Source organism: Mixophyes fleayi, chromosome 9, assembly GCF_038048845.1.
Source record: "Mixophyes fleayi isolate aMixFle1 chromosome 9, aMixFle1.hap1, whole genome shotgun sequence".
NCBI lineage: Eukaryota > Metazoa > Chordata > Amphibia > Anura > Limnodynastidae > Mixophyes > Mixophyes fleayi.
In genome coordinates, this window is record NC_134410.1 from 21451963 (window position 1) to 21470988 (window position 19026).

General features: G+C 39.0%; 1 protein-coding gene across 4 annotated transcripts in view; it reads right to left on the reverse strand.

Annotated features, from left to right (window-relative positions):
* RYR1 (ryanodine receptor 1) overlaps nucleotides 1–19026 on the reverse strand; it is a 114950-nt gene that overhangs the window by 91293 nt on the left and 4631 nt on the right. For all 4 annotated transcript variants that reach the window (XM_075186856.1, XM_075186855.1, XM_075186854.1 and 1 more), the window contains exons 2-10: nucleotides 7352–7471; nucleotides 7156–7260; nucleotides 4098–4172; nucleotides 2978–3056; nucleotides 2307–2419; nucleotides 2115–2214; nucleotides 1483–1579; nucleotides 1329–1403; nucleotides 868–1024 (exon numbers count right to left, since the gene is read on the reverse strand). In XM_075186856.1, coding sequence (XP_075042957.1) covers nucleotides 868–1024; nucleotides 1329–1403; nucleotides 1483–1579; nucleotides 2115–2214; nucleotides 2307–2419; nucleotides 2978–3056; nucleotides 4098–4172; nucleotides 7156–7260; nucleotides 7352–7471 — 921 coding nt within the window. The remainder of the gene's footprint in view (nucleotides 1–867; nucleotides 1025–1328; nucleotides 1404–1482; nucleotides 1580–2114; nucleotides 2215–2306; nucleotides 2420–2977; nucleotides 3057–4097; nucleotides 4173–7155; nucleotides 7261–7351; nucleotides 7472–19026) is intronic.

Genomic DNA, 19026 nt, shown 5'->3' on the forward strand with positions numbered 1-19026 from the left:
ATATCCAAATAGTGGTAGAAAACTGGAGGTAAAAGGTGGTATTTTATAGAATATTAATTTAATTTACCTGAATTTAAAGTATAGTTTACCTTCATTTTCTTCTTCCTATAATTTTTACAAAATTCCACCCATTGTGGACTGGTTTCGAGCACACTCGTTTTAGATTTAGGATTAAATCCAATTAGAAGCTGGAATTTTGATCTTGGCAAAACTATCTAGGGCTGATTGGCAGGGGTGGGGGATTTAAATTAATTAATTATAAAAAATAATAATAGGGCATAATTGGAGACTTAGACTAGTCCAAAGACCATCATAATCTTCAAGTGCACACTTGTGAGGTCATTAATCCAGCTCTGAGCACTTTAACTAAAACTGCGTTAGATCCCAGATGGGAGGGGCATAGTAGGGGAGAAGCGTATATTCAAAGAAGATATGTTTAAATTGCCATACTCATGGTCCACCTACTTTACTGTCAATGATTCGCAGTGTCCCCCAATGGCAGGAAAGAGAAATATTGTGTGTTATCAGAAAAAAGTGTAAGCTATCACTAAGGAAAGCTAAATTAGCAGCCAGTGCAGGATACTATCCCATATAGATGAAAAATACAGAAAGGCAGTTAGCATTCAGCATTAATTAGGTATACAACTATAATGTGATGGGTATTTGGGGACATTTTTAAAAACTAGTACACTTGTAACTGTCCCAAAAAGAAATGCTATAACCCAAAGCAGCCGCTCATATGAGTCCATTTTTCTAATACAGTTTAGAAAAACCTCAATAATTTTTATGGGTACAGCACCTCTTTATGCACGGTTACCTGTGTATCAGTTTTCATTAGTGTCACCCATTCAGTTTCAGTCCCATTACCTTGGAAGCCCGGAAGCAGAAAGAAGTGGCCTTGGTGTTGGACTTCTCAGCATCAAACAATACCAGGCCTTTCTCCTCCTCGCGGGCCAAGTACCGCCCTGTAGTCACATGACGCACGCGGAACGGCTGTCCCCATCTCATGTGGCTCCCGCTCCAGCTGTGAACGAATCAGTCCCAAAATACACCCCCTGAGTAGTATGAACACATCAGACACAAACATAACCTTCTGAATAGCTTAACCCTATAAAAATGCCACCAGAAAACCAAAACATGGCTCTTCTGGGATGTTGACCTTTAAAATTACAATTTCTATTGAAGCCTGCATTTAGACTCTACTATAATGTCTTATTTAAAATACAAAAATAACATTTATCATTCTTCATTTTATTATTCAGAATCCTATCTAATCTGGACCTAAAATTAACAGACTGTCAATAAATGAAGATTAGTTACATAATTACCTAATCCTCAGGGGCTCAAGTCTCCACAATGAACGTGCATGGGAACAAACAGCCCCTCCTTCATAATGGGGTAACCTGCAGATATGGAAGAGAGAGACGTTTAATTATAACCCTGACAAGCACTGTCCGTCTCGTCATTTAAGTCGTGACTCACCTACGCTGCTCCTCTCCTTGGTCAGTAGAGGAAATGGTCAAACACTCATCCATATGACCATGAAACAGACGCAGGACATGACCGCCAGTTAGGTATCCTGTGTAAATAACACAGAAATAGAATGCATCTTTGCTTGTAAAAACTTATAGCTGTTTAATGTCATTAATCTCCCCGGTAGTGTACTAGATTCTACAGATTTGTGCACAGAAGGAGCACTTAACCAGTTCTACAGCACATTATCACTGAACCATATGCAATATCCTCGTTTCTTTATATTGTAATACATTAAAGTTCTATTTTGAGTTTGAAGTACTTCTAGAACAGATCATAGGTATCCCTAAAGTGACATGCACCACAGATAAGAAAACATCTAATTGGGCATTACCGCTACAGAGCATTACCCTAGGTCAGTGGATTTCAAACTTTTTCAGTTCACGGCACCCTTAGGGTCTCCAAAGTTTTTTCAAGGCACCCCTAAGCCAAAATAATTACCAAGTAGTCCCCCGCCTTGCTTACCACTGGCCCTGGCCGAGGCACCCCTGTGAGATCTCCGAGGCACCCCAGGGAGCCTAGGCGCACAGTTTGGGAACCACTGCCCTAGGTAATTAAATAATCCTTTCTGGGTTTCCTACCTTCAGCTATCTCACAGCCTGAAGTAATTGGATTCATGTTCCAGAGGGTCTGCATGAATGAGGCATCTACCTGGAGGTCCCCGCTGGCAGTGGAGAGGTGCTGTGATGGGTAGAGAAGTCAGCCAGTAAGAAGAGTGTGAACAGATAATAGAATGTAGGTACAGTAGTTTCTCCACTATATCGTGAACTTACCAGATACCTCTCGGAGGACACACTGACTAGGATCAAGTCATCACCTATTCGCACCTTCTCTCCTTCTGAGCGCTGCTTGGAAGCAGGATGGATGGTCCACCAGCAAGCCTCTCCTGCGCATCAGCAGACAAGAGTCACGGAAAAAAATATACTAACCTGTTCATTTTAAAGCTGTCTAGTATAATCACATGTGAAAATCAGATCGTAAACCTCTGTACAAAATAGGGAAAGTGTTCAACATGCTAATATCAGGTGGCTGTTCTTTAAATATCAAACTATATAATATACTAAAGAAAACATCTGGGCTATTGTCAAGTTTCTAGGAATAATACATGTATAAAGTGTATCTTTACTGGGCTTTCCAGGGCCAAGTATCAATGGCTACTCCTCAACATTTTCAAAAAGATTGGGTCTTCTGATTCGTTAATTCCAAACGGTTCCTTTTGACAGTCTGTAACTGGTCTGAAGAACTCTGGAGGCATCACATGTAAACTAACAAATCCCACCCATGTATATTTTCAAGTACAGCATTCAAAAGTGATCTAAACTACTTGGTGCATTTATTTTGCACCAGATGAGCACCAGTAAACTGGTCTTTGGGCAGTGAGAGATGTTACGCTGTATACCATGTACAGACTTATGTTCCTGCACCTGTATAGCTTGTACTATACCTGAAGCATCTTCTTGAAGGCCGACATCAAATGCTAGCTTGTCAGTAAGAGATCGAGATGTAGTGAGACAGCACAGATACTATAGAGGGAGATGGCAGAAAATGGATTGTCAATACCAATTAGAAACCACCGAGTCAATCTTCATAGTGAATCGACAGGTTGAACAATGGTTCAAACTTCAAAATGGCTGCCTCCACAGTGAGGGCGGTAGGTATACTTTAAAATTTATCATTACTGCAACCTATTAGCATATCAGTTACAAAAGAAAAGATATGTTAAATGGTTATGCTCACAGTACGGGAATGAGAATATTGCTGTCTAATGTTGCCTCTAACACGACCATTCCAAAAAGGAACCTTTTAACAGGTCAGACTAATGAGGACTTCACATTGTAGGGCTGTATTCACAATATGCAGGATTTTTCCTTGCTAGTTACATTTTGAACACTATTATGGCCCAATTGCTCAACTTAGAAGGGACATTGCTGCTGACTCCATTAGGGTTAGGATTAACCCTACATGTTCATGGTCAAACTGCACAGATCCAATGTGACTGAGCCACACAACCAGAAACAGGCTGTGTTAGCTACAATATACTTATATGCATCATTGGTCAACCTGATTCTCTGCTTTAGGCAATCAGATCTGATCCAATTAGATTTGGTCATTCAGAATGGCTCTTTGGATATGCACAAATAGTGCAACGTTTGGATGAAATATTTATCAAATTGGCTTTGGCATCTCTGACCAGCTTGAGAATGACATGGTCCATAGGTTCATTTGTCCGATCTTAGAAAATCTTGCAAGGAGCAGAACCTCACGGAGTTGCTTGCCCAACAATGAAGAGAAAATTAATAACTTCTATAATAAAACGGTACTTTTTCATCATATTAACACTGATAAAAATCTATTGCAAGTTAGTCTAAGGAGGCTTAATATACTATGTTATTAGATTAAGCTTTTAATGGTTACTTGAGAGAACTTTGCATTCATCTTTTGCAATACACGTGTTGCCTGTGAAAATTACTTCCATACCAGAATTCGACTTACTGCAGCTCTATTAAAGACCAGTTCTTTAGTTAAAAGTTAAAATACTTAAACAAAATTCCACCAATCCTTACCATATTGCTGTGGCAGTGTCGCAAGAGGATGGCGTGACCGTAGAGTAACGTTCGGTGTCCTCCACCTTGAGAAGACTAAAAGTCAAGTGTGGAAGAGAGAATAAGTGTGAGGACACAATATATTTTCCTGTTCATCCCCTTACATAACTTATTAACTACAGCCCACTGCATCCTTGAGAGAATGGATAACCAAGACCCCTTTTTCTACCTTACAAAAAACTGGCAAAATGTATGATATGATGTGACTTAGCTAGTTACAAATCTAGAAGGTCTAGACTTCAGTTGTGATGTTACAAGAGCATTTCTACTCATATAGATCACATGCAAATAAAGAGATGTTGTGGGTTACTAAACATTATAGCCACCGGAATGTATGTTCATCTCTGGGATGAACTAACTCAAACATACAGGTTGAGCAACCTTCACTGTTCTTTGTTAGAAGATGTTGAAAGACATGTTCTTGCATGCACCAACACATGATTATGCCATACATTATAAACCAATGTTTTATATTATTTCTGAGAACAATGAAGAGTGCTGCCAACCGATGAACCATTCCTCAGGATGGCACAAGACTTCCACAGCTCTCCAACCCCCCCCCCCCTTTCCCCCAAAGCAAGGTGCAGTACTCCAAGGATTCCACGAGTTGCATTTCCCAAATCTTCAGTCACCTGGTAAACACCTGTTAGAAAGGAGGTTTGGTTTGTACCATGCGATGAAAAAAAGGAAAGAGAAGGAATTATAAAAAAAAGAAGAAGGAGTCAATGGAGGGAAGAAGGTCTAGTGTTTGTAAGATGTGAGGTCAGGAGGTCAGAAGAAGAGGACAAAATAAAGAGGACAAAATAAAGAGGACTTATGCACACAGGCTGCAAAAACAAGGAAGCCAGTGGATAAGGTGTGGGCTAAGGCATAACGGCTGGAACCACATCTTCCACTGGAGTAACTTATCCAGCTAAACAAAGTGGGGAGCTTTTAAAGAATTTTAAAGTCGTCCGCAAAGGAATTCTCAGAATGGACACTGGTTTAAAACCCGAATATGCAGGTTCATCTTATAGGTTTTTTTTACTATTTGGTCTTCTCCCTTAACCTAGGATATCTCTATTAACCGCTTTGGCATACGGCTTCCAATTTTGGCTGGTGGGATCCTGAATGTATCACTTTTAGGATGCTCAGGAAAAAAGTGTCACACATGGAAAACAATTGAGATGGAAAACTATGTGCTGGATAGGGATAAGGAAATATTATGTACAGTAAAAAGAAATCCTTTGAGAACTTTGATTAATAACAAAGCAAGAAATGGAACTTTTGCTACTGTATATGTTTTTTTCTCAATGTTTGTTTATACAGCAATATTTCACAGGATTGTACATGGCTGCATCATAGGTTTGTACCTTATAAAATTCTCTATTATTATAATAATAATAATAATAATAATAATAGTTTTTTTCATAATGTATTATGTTATTGATGGTTGCTGTCTATATATTGCTGTAAATTTCATGTACGACACTACGGACCATTTGTGGCACCTTATAAATCAAATATAATAATAATAGTAGTAATTATAAAAATAATAATAATACTGTGAATAATATATTATAGTTAAAGAGTCATGACAGTTCCTTTTAACTAATTACCTGTTTTCAAACTAAAATTAACTTGTGTTGGGCTAATTACTAGGAATATTATATAGTTACTATATTAGTTTCTAGTATTGGGCCAGTGATGTCACTATTAGATTTTACATAGATATAGATATTTTCCATAATGTGCATCTAGCATTTAAAATGATAAATGTATTATGTGCACAACTAATATTTAAGTGAAACTCGAGAATGTAGCTCCTAAGTGTTCTATGGAGAACCATACGATGGGGAACTGTCTATTTTCAGAGGGATTTTAAGACAGTTGACTTGACATATGAGCGTAGGAGAATTTCAACAATGCGGCATGGTCACAGAATCCCTTCTAAGGATTTGTTCCCTCGTTAATGCCGGTGTCATTGTGAGTCCAGAAGGAAGCAGACTGGATACAATGTATTACTGAGACTGGAGGCAGGAGCGGAGAGCCAGTGCCAAGGACCGGGAATTTTTTGTGAACTAACAGAGAAAGAGAGAGAGAGGGAGGGATGTGGTTCCAGCAGCAGAAAGAAGGGATGGGAAAGTCACAGGAGGGAGCAGTAGCAAGGCCACAAAACGTACCCATTTATCCAAATTGGGCGCCTAGCACGAAGACAAAGAAGAGAAAGCCAAAACAAAACACAGAAAGAAATTATGTCAAAGAGAGCTCTGCGAGGTAGCCTTATTGAATCTGACAAAGTGAGACAATACGGATGGGACTGACCACAACACATTACTATCCTGCACTGAAGAGTCCAAACAAGAATGAAACAGGCTGTCTGTAGATAGTATTTCTGTGTCATGCTCTATAAACCCAATGGGTGGACCAATGACTCAACAGGCTGCAATGAAAAGACATAACCTAATGTATATTCTCTTTCTGGAATGGCCTACTTGCCTATCTATTCAAAGTCTTGATGGTTGATAACAAATAACCAGGACATTGCAATCCAGGTATGAGTGGAATAGAACCCAGATACAGAATATAATATCAATAAAATATATTTTTAATGGATCCTGAAGAAGATTAAAATGACTGCTGATGAAAACATATTTTAGGGACTAAATATCAGCTTATTACACACAGTTATTTGTGTAGCTTAATCACGAAACGTATAAGAAGAGTTCTTGGACATTATATGGACTTTGTTCAGCATAGAGGAAAATATGATTACAAAAAAAACAAACACAACCTATGCAGTGTACAAAATCTCCAAAACTTTGAGGAAGAAGATAAAAGAGGCTATACATCTGAAATAAGAAAAAGAGGATATCAGTTTCAACAACAACATAGAAAGTTCCCTGTAGCAAAAGATGTGAACATTAGCACCAATTCTGGGTACGCTGCTCCAGCAACAAAACTATGGGCAAACACAAGCAGTAGACAAAAAATATTGTGTGCGTGTTGTGTGCAATGGCAGCAGAAAAATGGACCATACCTCATTTCCCATCTCCACCGTGTTTGCCAGCATTTCCTGCAGAGCTCTTACGGATAGAGATTGCTCCAGAATGAAGCAGCAGATGGCCAGATCTGGAGGTACATTCTAGAAGAAGATGGATAAGAGAGACGTATGAGCAGAGATTCCGAGAAGGGTGGTAGGTAGATATAAGCATATTGAGATGTGCTCCCCTAACCTGAGCATTGGATGTTGATTCCAGGAAGCAGAGGCGGTTCCCGAAGCCTTCCGCACCCATGCACATCTTGAAATTCTCTTTTCGGATGGTAGTGCTGCATTGCAGGACCACCACATCTTCCTGAAATTGAGACAAGAAAACAGAAGTTGTAAAAGAAGAACATGGCAGAAAATTAACGATGGTTCATCATAGAAAGGAGCATATATAGAGCTAGTGCTATCCTACACCACATGCGTGTGCTGGCAGAATAATCTATCATTATTATATTAAATGATTTATCTTCCTTCAGCCTAGATATGGCTGTAGGACCACCAATATCACAAACACTATCTCTTATTGAAGATGATTGGTTGATATGTCTCACAACATATTTTTCCAATGTATCCGTTTTCATAAAAATCTTTATGGATTAGGAGCCGATTGATTAAAAGCTATTTTGTCAGCATCCGGCTGATGCTAGTCTCCCCCATCATCATCATCATCATCAAATATTTATATAGCAACCACTAATTCCACAGCGCTGTACAGAGAACTCACATCAGTCCCTGCCCCATGGAGCTTACAGTCTAAATTCCCTAACATACACACGCACAGACTGAGAGACTAAGGTCAATTAAATATCTGCTAATTAACCTACCAGTATGTTTTTGTAGTGTGGGAGAAAACCCACGCAAACACGGGGAGAACATACAAATTCCACACGGATAAGGCTATGGTCGGAAATCAAAATCATGACTTCAGTGCTGTCAGGCAGAAGTGCTAACCACTAGGCCACCGTGCTGCCCACTGCTTTTACCTAAACCCTGAACCTTTTTATTGCAGCAGTACTTCCACAATGACTGATCTGGTAATGACATGATGTTACCATTGTCAGGTGGCATTACCAGAGCAAGCATAGTGGCAGTTTTGAAAAAAATCATTTTTAGGAAGGTGTTATATGGAGTAATAGGAGAAGTTATATATAGTAATTAGTGCAGTTGTAGGCAGAAGCTATATTGAGTAATAGGAGCAGTTATAGGGAGAGGTTATATGTAGTAATAAGAGGAGTTATAAGGGTTCCTTATATGGTGGTGGTAGCTCTCATTATGTATCACTGCAAATCACAGGGATACATAAGTAAGTAGCATCACCCTTTACCATGTCGGGGCTGCTTTGGGAGCTTGGTGAAGACCCCCGTCCTCCTACTCACCAGCAGTGAATATTTGCCAGCGAATGGAGGGAGTGCTAGGTGTATATGTATTGTACTTTCACCCAGAGGCATCAGCTGGATCCCATTGATAAAGACAAAGCTTTGTGTTTCACAGCTTAATAAATGTACTGATGCTGCTGTCAGCATGGAGGACTATGGGGACAGAGGTGAGCTCCAGTAATTAGGTTAAGGCCGGGGAATCTCTGATTTCTCCCACGTTAACCCTTTGTTAAATAACGAAAGCAGTAAAAGAGGCTTTGCCAACATTTAAGCTGGCATTTTGGCTTAGCCGCTTGTCAGATACACCCCATAGGGAGGGGTTATATGGGGTAATAGGAGGAGTTAAAGGGAGGGGTTATATGGAGTGATAGGAGGAGTTATAGGGAGGGGTTATATGGAGTAATAGGAGTAATTATATGGAGGCGTTATATGGAGTGATAGGAGTTAAATGGAGGGGTTATATGGAGTGATAGGAGGGGTTATAGGGAGGGGTTATATGGAGTGATAGGAGTTAAATGGAGGGGTTATATGGAGGGGTTATAGGGAGGGGTTATATGGAGTGATAGGAGGAGTTATATGGACTGATAGGAGGAGTTATAGGGAGATGTTATATGGAGTAAAAGGAGGAGTTATATGGAGTGATAGGAGGAGTTATAGGGAGGGGGTTATATGAAGTGATAGGAGGAGTTATATGGAGTGATAGGAGGAGTTATATGAAGTGATAGGAGGAGTTATAGGGAGGGGTTATATGGAGTGATAGGAGGAATTATAGGGAGGGGTTTTATGGAGTGATAGGAGGAGTTATATGGAGGAGGAGTTAGAAGGTGAGGTTATATAGAGTAATTGATGAGTTAACGAGAGAGGTATATGTAATAATGGGATAAGTTACAGGGAAGGGTTCTATGAAATATCATGTGAAGTTTCTATGGATTATAGCTGTGTCACAGTGAACAAAACTGCAGCGCAATTTATTTTTCCCAATGTGTAAAGCCAATACCAAGCAATAGGCCCTGGTTTATGGACGTGCCGTGTGTCACAGACATGCCACTGATCTTTCTGTGACATGTGTTGACGCGAAGGGGTTAATGCTGTTCACACTCTTGCACGTTTAAAACAGTAATTTAGCTGTTACTGCAATATATATATAATAACATTTTGCATTATAGGCTACTCACTTGTGGAACGCAGATTTATAAGAACCCCAAAAAACTAGCAGAGTCATAAATGCTACTAAGGGGCTGTTGTAAACAAATAAAGGGAATGATTTAAAGAGTAGCACTGTATGAAATAATAAGATATACAAAGGATGTAATAAAGCACAAAGCAGAAGTGATTGAGGTTTAGTGACAGTTCAGTTGTACACTGATTACACACAGGTTTCCACTTTGATCAGACTGTGAGGACCAGGTTAAACACTGCTGCATAAGCAGGTTTATATTTATACACTTACATAGCACATTTCTCATCCTATCACACAGACACTTACATTGTCATCCTATACAGAGGGATCTAGTTTAGAAATACATTCACTTTCTGCCTTGCTGTGGGGCCAAATCATAAAATAAGGATGCAGATCCAAATGGGATTATATTCATACAAGATGCAAGATCTTAAAACAAAACAAAAAAAATTAAAGATTAAGATCCAATTCATTAAATGGGAATACAAAAGAGAAAAAGTTGATCAACTAAGTGCTCTTAGTAGACTACAGTACAATAAGTCACTGTTCCTCTGTGAGATTGGGATATATATTAAGGGTTAAACAGTTCATGGTGGGATGAAGAAGTTGCTCCAAAAAAAATTATTTGAAGTAATAAACATGACTGCCAATCATCATTAAAATGTATTAACAAAACAATATAAATACATAGTATGGTATTTATAATACTAAATCACACACAGCATATAACATACAAGTTGTTTGGGTCTGGGTCAGGATCTTAGACTCTTATCTTCAATATTTGAACCCCAATATTCCAGGACTGAATGTAAGCATCATGGCTCATAGACTGCACCGGAAGACCTGCTCAGGTCAGGTACATCCTGGTCAGTCCAGACCCGACCACATTGCAGTACATATTACTATCTGTCTAGAGGGTTCCTACCCCTTTAATATACAGTTTAATTATCAGTAAAATTTGACATAGGTAAGTAAATGTTTTATACATTTTCAATAAATATATTTTCAAGTAAATGTGAATTCTGGTAAGAAGTGGAGTTATATAAAAGGGTCATGTGGAGTAATAGGATGAAGTATAAGGAGGAGTAATATGGATTAATAGGAGAAGTTATTGGGAGTGGTTACATGTAGTTATAGGAATTAAAATAAAGAGTAATTGGAGTATAGGGATTTGTTTTATGAAGTAATAAATTAGAGGGAGACATAATAAGGAGTAATAGGATAATGAGGTTAGATGAAGTAATAGGAATTATAGGGTTATATAAAGTAAGAGGATGAGTTATAGGAAGTGGTAATATGGAGTAAAAGAGTTATATGAATGGGGTATGTAGATTATAGAGTTATAGAAGAGTTACAAGGAAAGATGATATGGAGTAATATGGTAAGATATAAAAAGGGATTATATTGAGTAAATGGATGGGCTTTAGGGATGGGTAAAAATAAGAGTTATAGGGAAGAATTTTATAGAGTAACATGAAGCATAATACAGAGGTATGATATGGAGTAAGAACGGGCTATAGGGAGGGGTTATATGGATTAACGGGATAATACAGAGATGATATGGAGTAAGAGGAGGGGCTATAGGGAGGGGTTATATGGAGTTACAGAAGGGATAATACAGATGTATGACATGGGGTAGGAGGTGGGGGAAAAGGGAAGATTATATGGAGAAACGAAGCATAATACAGAAGTATAATATGGAGTAAGAATGGGTTATAGGGAGGATTATATGGAGTAACAGAAGGGATAATACAGATGTATGACATGGAGTAAGAGGTGGGGCTATAGGGAGGATTATATGGAGTAACAGAAGGCATAATACAGATGTATGACATGGAGTAAGAGGTGGGGCTATAGGGAGGGGTTATATGGAGTTACAGAAGGGATAATACAGTTGTATGACATGGGGTAGGAGGTGGGGGAATAGGGAGGATTATATGGAGTAACAAAGCATAATACAGAAGTATGATATGGAGTAAGAATGGGTTATAGGTAGGATGATATGGAGTAACGAAGCATAATACAGAAGTATGATATGGAGTAAGAATGGGTTATAGGGAGGATTATATGGAGTAACAGAAGGCATAATACAGAAGTATGACATGGAGTAAGAGGTGGGGCTATAGGGAGGATTATATGGAGTAACAGAAGGCATAATACAGATGTATGACATGGAGTAAGAGGTGGGGCTATAGGGAGGATTATATGGAGTAACAGAAGGGATAATACAGATGTATGACATGGGGTAGGAGGTGGGGGAATAGGGAAGATTATATGGAGTAACGAAGCATAATACAGAAGTATGATATGGAGTAAGAATGGGTTATAGGGAGGATTATATGGAGTAACAGAAGGCATAATACAGAAGTATGACATGGAGTAAGAGGTGGGGCTATAGGGAGGATTATATGGAGTAACAGAAGGAATAATACAGATGTATGACATGGAGTAAGAGCTGGGGCTATAGGGAGGATTATATGGAGTAATATGAGGAGTTATTAGAAGTTATATATATATATATATATATATATATATATATATATATATATATATATATAAATTAGAAGAAGATGTAACAATGTAATAAAATAATATTACATCATTGTCCTTCCCTAATTAAAGTGTCCACATTCCTACATAACATTACTGTATGGAAAGATTGAAGAATACGTCCTTTTCACATGTTTTACAGCTGTAACGATATTAAAGGGTAAATGAGGATTCCTATCTAGACATCGCTTTCCTGCTCTTACACTCTGCCCGGAGCTGCTCCTGCAGCCCTCTCCCTCTCTGCTCCACTCCCCACCACAGGGAACGGAGATATTTTAGGTCTGCACCTGTTCTGGGTTTTACTGTGACCTGGACTCAGCAAATAACCAGGATTCCTGCAATCCCCACACACACATCATAAATGTCTGCACACTCACAGCTCAGTACACCCACCAATGTATCTTCAACCACACAGTATTGTACCATACTTGTACCATACGTATGGCAGGGGACATTGTTAAGATTTCACTAAATTAATACTCTATATATAATTTATTTTTGTTTGCTGTTACATTTATGCTATCAAAAGTAATGCAATTGCTGGTATCGCAAGAATGGCTGTCAAAGGCTGGGCATCCCCTTCCCATTTTATCTCCAAGCCATCTCATCAATCTCTGCCCCTATTAAATACATTGTACATTTGATGCAGTTTTAACTTGACAGATGGACAGGTTCGGTCATAAACAATATTCTTCTGAAAGAGTGTTGGTCTGCAAGGAGTATGAGGGTTCAGTAGACAATTGTATGTATTTAATGAGGCAGCGAGGGAAGCTCACCCCATGTGGCGGAGGCTGGGGGCTGCAATCAGTTTCTTAGCAGGTGTTCCTCTCCCTCCTCAGTATCCCCTCTATGCTGCTAGTCGCTGCTCAACCACTGATTGAGGAAGCTGTGATTGGTCTGTTTGTGCTGCGATCACCATGTGCTTCCTCCTGCAGTTAGTGCATTAAGATCAGAGTGATTGGCACCAGAGACACAAGAGTAGCAAGAGAAGCGCACTAGCGGAGATAGCCTAATGGTGGCACAGTTTGATATAAACAATGGAGGACAACCGGTAGATTCTATAATGGGGATTCTAGTAGTCTTTGAAATAATGATAGTACTCACAATATGGACATACTGCTACTGCATATATTTTAATTCATTACATTATGCAGGTTTTTATTACATACAAAATGTGGGTGGGAGCTGTGGCTGGATCACTTATAAATCATTTATTCTAGATATTTATTTTAATTAGGGGTGCAGTGCACCGCTGTATATCATTGCAAATGTATAGATTTTTTTTATATTGTGTTGTATTACTGCATAGGAAATGTATTGATTTCTGAGCTATTAGCCATGGTGGAGGACATGTGTTTTTGTAAGAAAGGAAATCCTAACTTAAGTTAATTAATTATTTTCACTTCTAAGTGACCAACAGGTCTGTTGAGCCTGAAAGTACAGGAGGGGGTAATTAGACTTGTGATCTCTAAGATATGATGCAAGTAAGATAGGAAACTTAACATCAAGTTTTAGGATACATTACATCCTGGTGGTCATTATTGAAAATAGTTTATCAGCTGTTTTGTTGCCAGGGAGGATCAGGGGGCTGGATTATCCATGCCAGGCTGTGTCCAAAACTGTATAAAAGAGCACTGTTTGACCATGTAATGTATCTTTATTCCATCTGTACCTTCTGAGATCACTAGTACCATAAACTAGTGTGTAACTGTCCTTATTAGGGCACTTGAGCTAATAAAATCATCATCATCATCATTTATTTATATAGCGCCACCAATTCCGCAGCGCTGTACAGAGAACTCACTCACATCAGTCCCTGCCCCATTGGGGCTTACAGTCTAAATTCCCTAACACACACACACTAACACACAAACAGATAAACACAGACTAGGGTCAATTTTGTTAGTAGCCAATTAACCTTCCAGTATGTTTTTGGAGTGTGGGAGGAAACCGGAGCACCCGGAGGAAACCCATGCAAACACAGGGAGAACATACAAACTTCTCACAGATAAGGCCATGGTTGGGAATTGAACTCATGACATCAGTGCTGCTTCAAGACCCTACTTACCTGCGCAATTCCTGTAACCTACAGATTATACCAATCTAATCTGTTACCTGACTGTTCTGAGGCTGGAACCCAGCACCCAGTACCAACGCTTTGCCTGCTACCCTGCAGCTCTCGCCAGTGTGATAGGCCAGGGGGGAATCATCCACAGCAACCCTGATCTAAAGAAAGAGGTCAGGGGTACCTACCCGGGTGCCCAGCGAGGGGGTACACTAGCAGCGAGAGTTACCCGGAAGAAACCGGTTCTAGGTGTCGGCGAAGGAGCCCAGTGGCATCAGCAGCAAGCCCCTCCTACTGAGTTTAGAGGAGCGCAATTTGGGATAAAGAAAGGGGACACTAGCATGGCAAGCCCAGCTGGTCCCCAGCAAGCCAGACAGGGTGGCATAGGGGGTCCATCCTGTGACATTGGCATTGTACACACACTCAGGTAGAAATCGAGTTACAAAATGTAGAAAAACAGCTGATGCCTAATTGTTTAAAACTACCATAATAATCTGGTTGAACACTGATATATTGTCATTAAACTTGAGTAATAGCCCCTTCAGGGCACTCTAATTCATGGTTTTCTACAGAACTCTCCATATTGCTGCTTGCCCTTTACCCATTTATATGTAACCATTGCGGAATACTTCAGGTTACAATGACTCACAAGATTCCAAACCGAGATGTTTTGTGTCACCTTAACCCTCCCTACAGCCCAGAGACAACTCACAACACCTGAAGTATCTGGGTAGAAGCCTCTTCACTAATGGTGACATCCCATCTCTTCTTATTACCTTATACCTTTTATCCTCTTCAAAAATATACCGCTACCCACCATAATCTTTGACTATACCTCCTAAAAATGACAACTCACACAGTGTACCAGTCATACTACTGAAAGAACCTGCAGCCCAATCTATTATGCTTCACAAAATATAGCTATTTTAAGGAGGATAATTAATATTAGCAGTGTTATATTATTCAAACAGATATGCAGCAGGCATATATTTTACATTGGCAATAGCTGAACATTTTTATTTTTGCTGATCGATATTTAAAAGAACACAAACTGTAAAATATAAAAATAAATATATATACATAAGGGAAAGTATGCGTGGAACCGTTTTCATGTGCGTCAGATCTCTGCTGAAAAATAAATTGAATTACTAATGCTCTAGCACCTCTTCCCAAGAAGTTCATATTGCCTTTGTAGTCTTACTTGGTCATTGAGTTGGACTGGAGAATTCTAGAAAGCAGTATATATTGTGATTGTTTACTGGGAGAAACTGCAGGTTAGGAAGTGAAGGGTAGAACTCAAATTCATAGTCTTCTCAAAACAGTACCAATTATAACAGTAGCATAATTTGAGCTGGAACCAATGACAATACAATCTGTGAATTGTAGCTTTTTATTTTAAAGTATAGTTGTTGATGGATTTGGTGAACGTATAAGACAATTATATTTTTTTGTATCCCAACTTATTCTATGGTGTATCCATCTACTACTTACAGTCATGGCCAAAAGTTTTGAGAATGACAAGTAATAGTTTTCACAAAGTTTGCTGCTTCAGTGTTTTTAGACCTTTTTGTCAGATGTTGCTATGGTATACTGAAGTAATACTGAAGTAAAATCACAAGCATTTCATAAGTGTCAATGTAATTGTCAATAGAAGCCTTTAAGTTTATGCAAAGAGTTATTTGCAGTGTTGACCCTTTGTTTTGAAGGCCTCTGCAATTCGCCCTGGCATGCTGTCAATCAACTTCTGGGCCACATACTGACTGATGGCCGCCTATTCTTGCCTAATCAATGCTTGAATTTTGTCAGAATTTGTGAGTTATTTGTCCACCTGCCTCTTGAGGATTGATCTCAAGTTTTCAATGGGATTAAGGTCTGGGGAGTTTCTTGGCCATGGACCCAAAATTTTCGATGTTTTGATCCCAGAGCCACTTAGTTATCACTTTTGTCTTATGACAAGGTGCTTCACCATGCTGGAAAAGGCATTGTTCTTCACCAAACTGTTCTTGGATGTTTGGGAGAAGTTACCCTGGGAGGATGTTGTGGTACCATTCTTTATTCATGGCTGTGTTCTTAGGCAAAATTCTTTTTAAATAGGGCGAAGCCCCCCAAAAAAAAAAAAAGCAAAACCTCCAGTTTTCTTCAGGTTTAGGGCTGATCTATATTTGATCATTTCCTGTCTTGCGGATAGAGCTCTGGGTTGTGAATGCAAAAGAGCTAAGTATTGTACCAATATCCCACACAGTAAATCATACAGGAAGAGAAACAAGTTTAAAACTACAATGCATATGACCGATCATGCGCCCTAAACCTGTGTCAAACCTTTATATAAAACACACACATATTTGTATCCCTATACATGGAAGAACGAGTTAATTTGGGGGATATACAGGATATCTGGGGGAATGTACCTGTGTGAAATTATTAATATTCAAACTGTCATAACACAGATGGGCCAATAAATTAAATTAAGAAAAACATGGACGCTACGTGCACAGCTAATATAGAACGTGTGCACATTATCATCATCACCATTTATATAGCGCAACTAATTCCGCAGCGCTGTACAGCGAACTCATTCACATCAGTCCCTGCCCTATTGGGGCTTACAGTCCCCTAACACACACACGTCAATTTTGTTAGCAGCCAATTAACCTACCAGTATGTTTTTGAAGTGGGGGAGGAAACCGGAGCACCCGGAGGAAACCCACACAAACACAGGGAGAACATACGTACTCCTCACAGATAAGGCCATGCTTGGGAATTGAACTCATGACCCCAGTGTTGTAAGGCAGAAGTGCTAACCACTATGCCACCATGCTGCCCAATTATGTTGGGTGAACTTGTGAGATTTTAAGATATTTCAGGCATAGGGGGAGTTAACTGTGATGATCGCTTGTCATGTCAGCTATAAGCAGCAGAATGGTTAGACACACCACTGCTGGTAAGTACATGTGTATTATAACACAGCTGTTACATAGAAAGAGCCATGTGTGGTCTGACAACTGATCTGTACAGACCTGGGGCTGCCCACTTATTACGGATCTACTAAAAGTCTATCTAGCAGAGGCAAATACTTTAAAAACACCTAAAGAACCTGGAATGTTCATGGTCAGTAATGTTCATTCATAATTAGGCATGTTTTGTTTTTTTTGAATATAAAACTTTATTCAAAGGTGGTCTTTGCTAAAATGATCTTTAATAAAAAAAAATAAAAAAAAAATTGCTCAGCTGGCAAAGCGACTAAAATAATAATCATAATGTATTGCAGAGATACATGTAATCATAATAAACAGACCTCCAAGGTTAAAAGATGGTTCCCGTCAGATTTGATCACACAGAATTTTGCTGAAAATAAGTTCTTCCTATATTTTTAAATCCAGAGTCTTATTTTTATTTTTCAACAATACAAACAAAAAATAAAGAAGATCAAAACAAGCTTCACATATTATATCTATCAAAGTTGTACGTAGAATAATATTGATCATGAAAAGGGTATTGTGAGATAACACAAGAGCATTTGCGTTCAGCCTTCTTGCAGTAAAACAGGATATAAAGATTATATAATACACAATGTGTATAATATAGAGAACAGAGTATAAAGAAAACACATTATCATGGGTGCCCGCGGGTTAAATTCATTACACAAGATCCTGACACGGAGTATAAAGCATAAGGGGAGTTCAGCCAATGACCCCAAAGGTTTTCAAGTTTTAAAGGCCATTTCTTGATGGTATAGACAAAACGTTCATGCCCAACGGTGTCATTTACTAAGCTGATCCAGTCACGTACCCATGGGGCTGAGGAGGCCATCCATTTGCTAGCTGTGCAGACCTTAGCTAGCATGAAAACATTTCTGAAATATTGACATAGATTATTCATCATATCCTTCAAATGTTAGGTGAATATAATGGTATCTGCAGCCCAGTTTTGTCGATGCAACGGATAATTCCTGTCCAAAACCGTTTAATGTTAGGACATTGCCACAGGAGATGCCAGAAATTACAATAGGGGGCAGTACATTTAGGACATTGGGTAGTTTGATCAGGTCTAACTCTGGGCAGTCTCCAGGGAGTGAGGTACTATAGTCCTTTCTATATTTTACCATTGCGTCGCCATCTGTCATGAAGATAAGCCACAAGTTTGATACTTGTTACAGATTAATGATTAGAAGGGTAATTTGAAAAATACACTATCAGAATATATATATATATATATATATATATATATATATATATATATATATATATATATATATACACACTATCTATATAGTGGCGGTATGGAAAATGTAATGGATTTGGTAGCATTACAACCTGAGCAGTGGGCGTATGACATACCACACTGTATATCAGCCCACTTCCACATGCGTGCACATACATGGGTATATATACACACGCACGGCACATTAACATACAACCATAAAGGTCGCAGAATAAGTTTATTTATCACTTTCAGAAATATCCTTCTCAGACATACCTGTCCTAATACACCAATGCCTTAAACATAATCAAGTCCGGAAACGAAAAGGTCTCATATCCCAATAATAAGATTCCCTAACATTGTCTAAAACTTCTGGCAGCTCCAGACCGCAGCCAGAGTCTATGACTTCGTCATGGCAACCTTTCAGCATCTCCGCCGTTTCCAGGGCCGGTATCTGGAAGTGTCATCAATAGGTAAATTCTCTTCCAGAG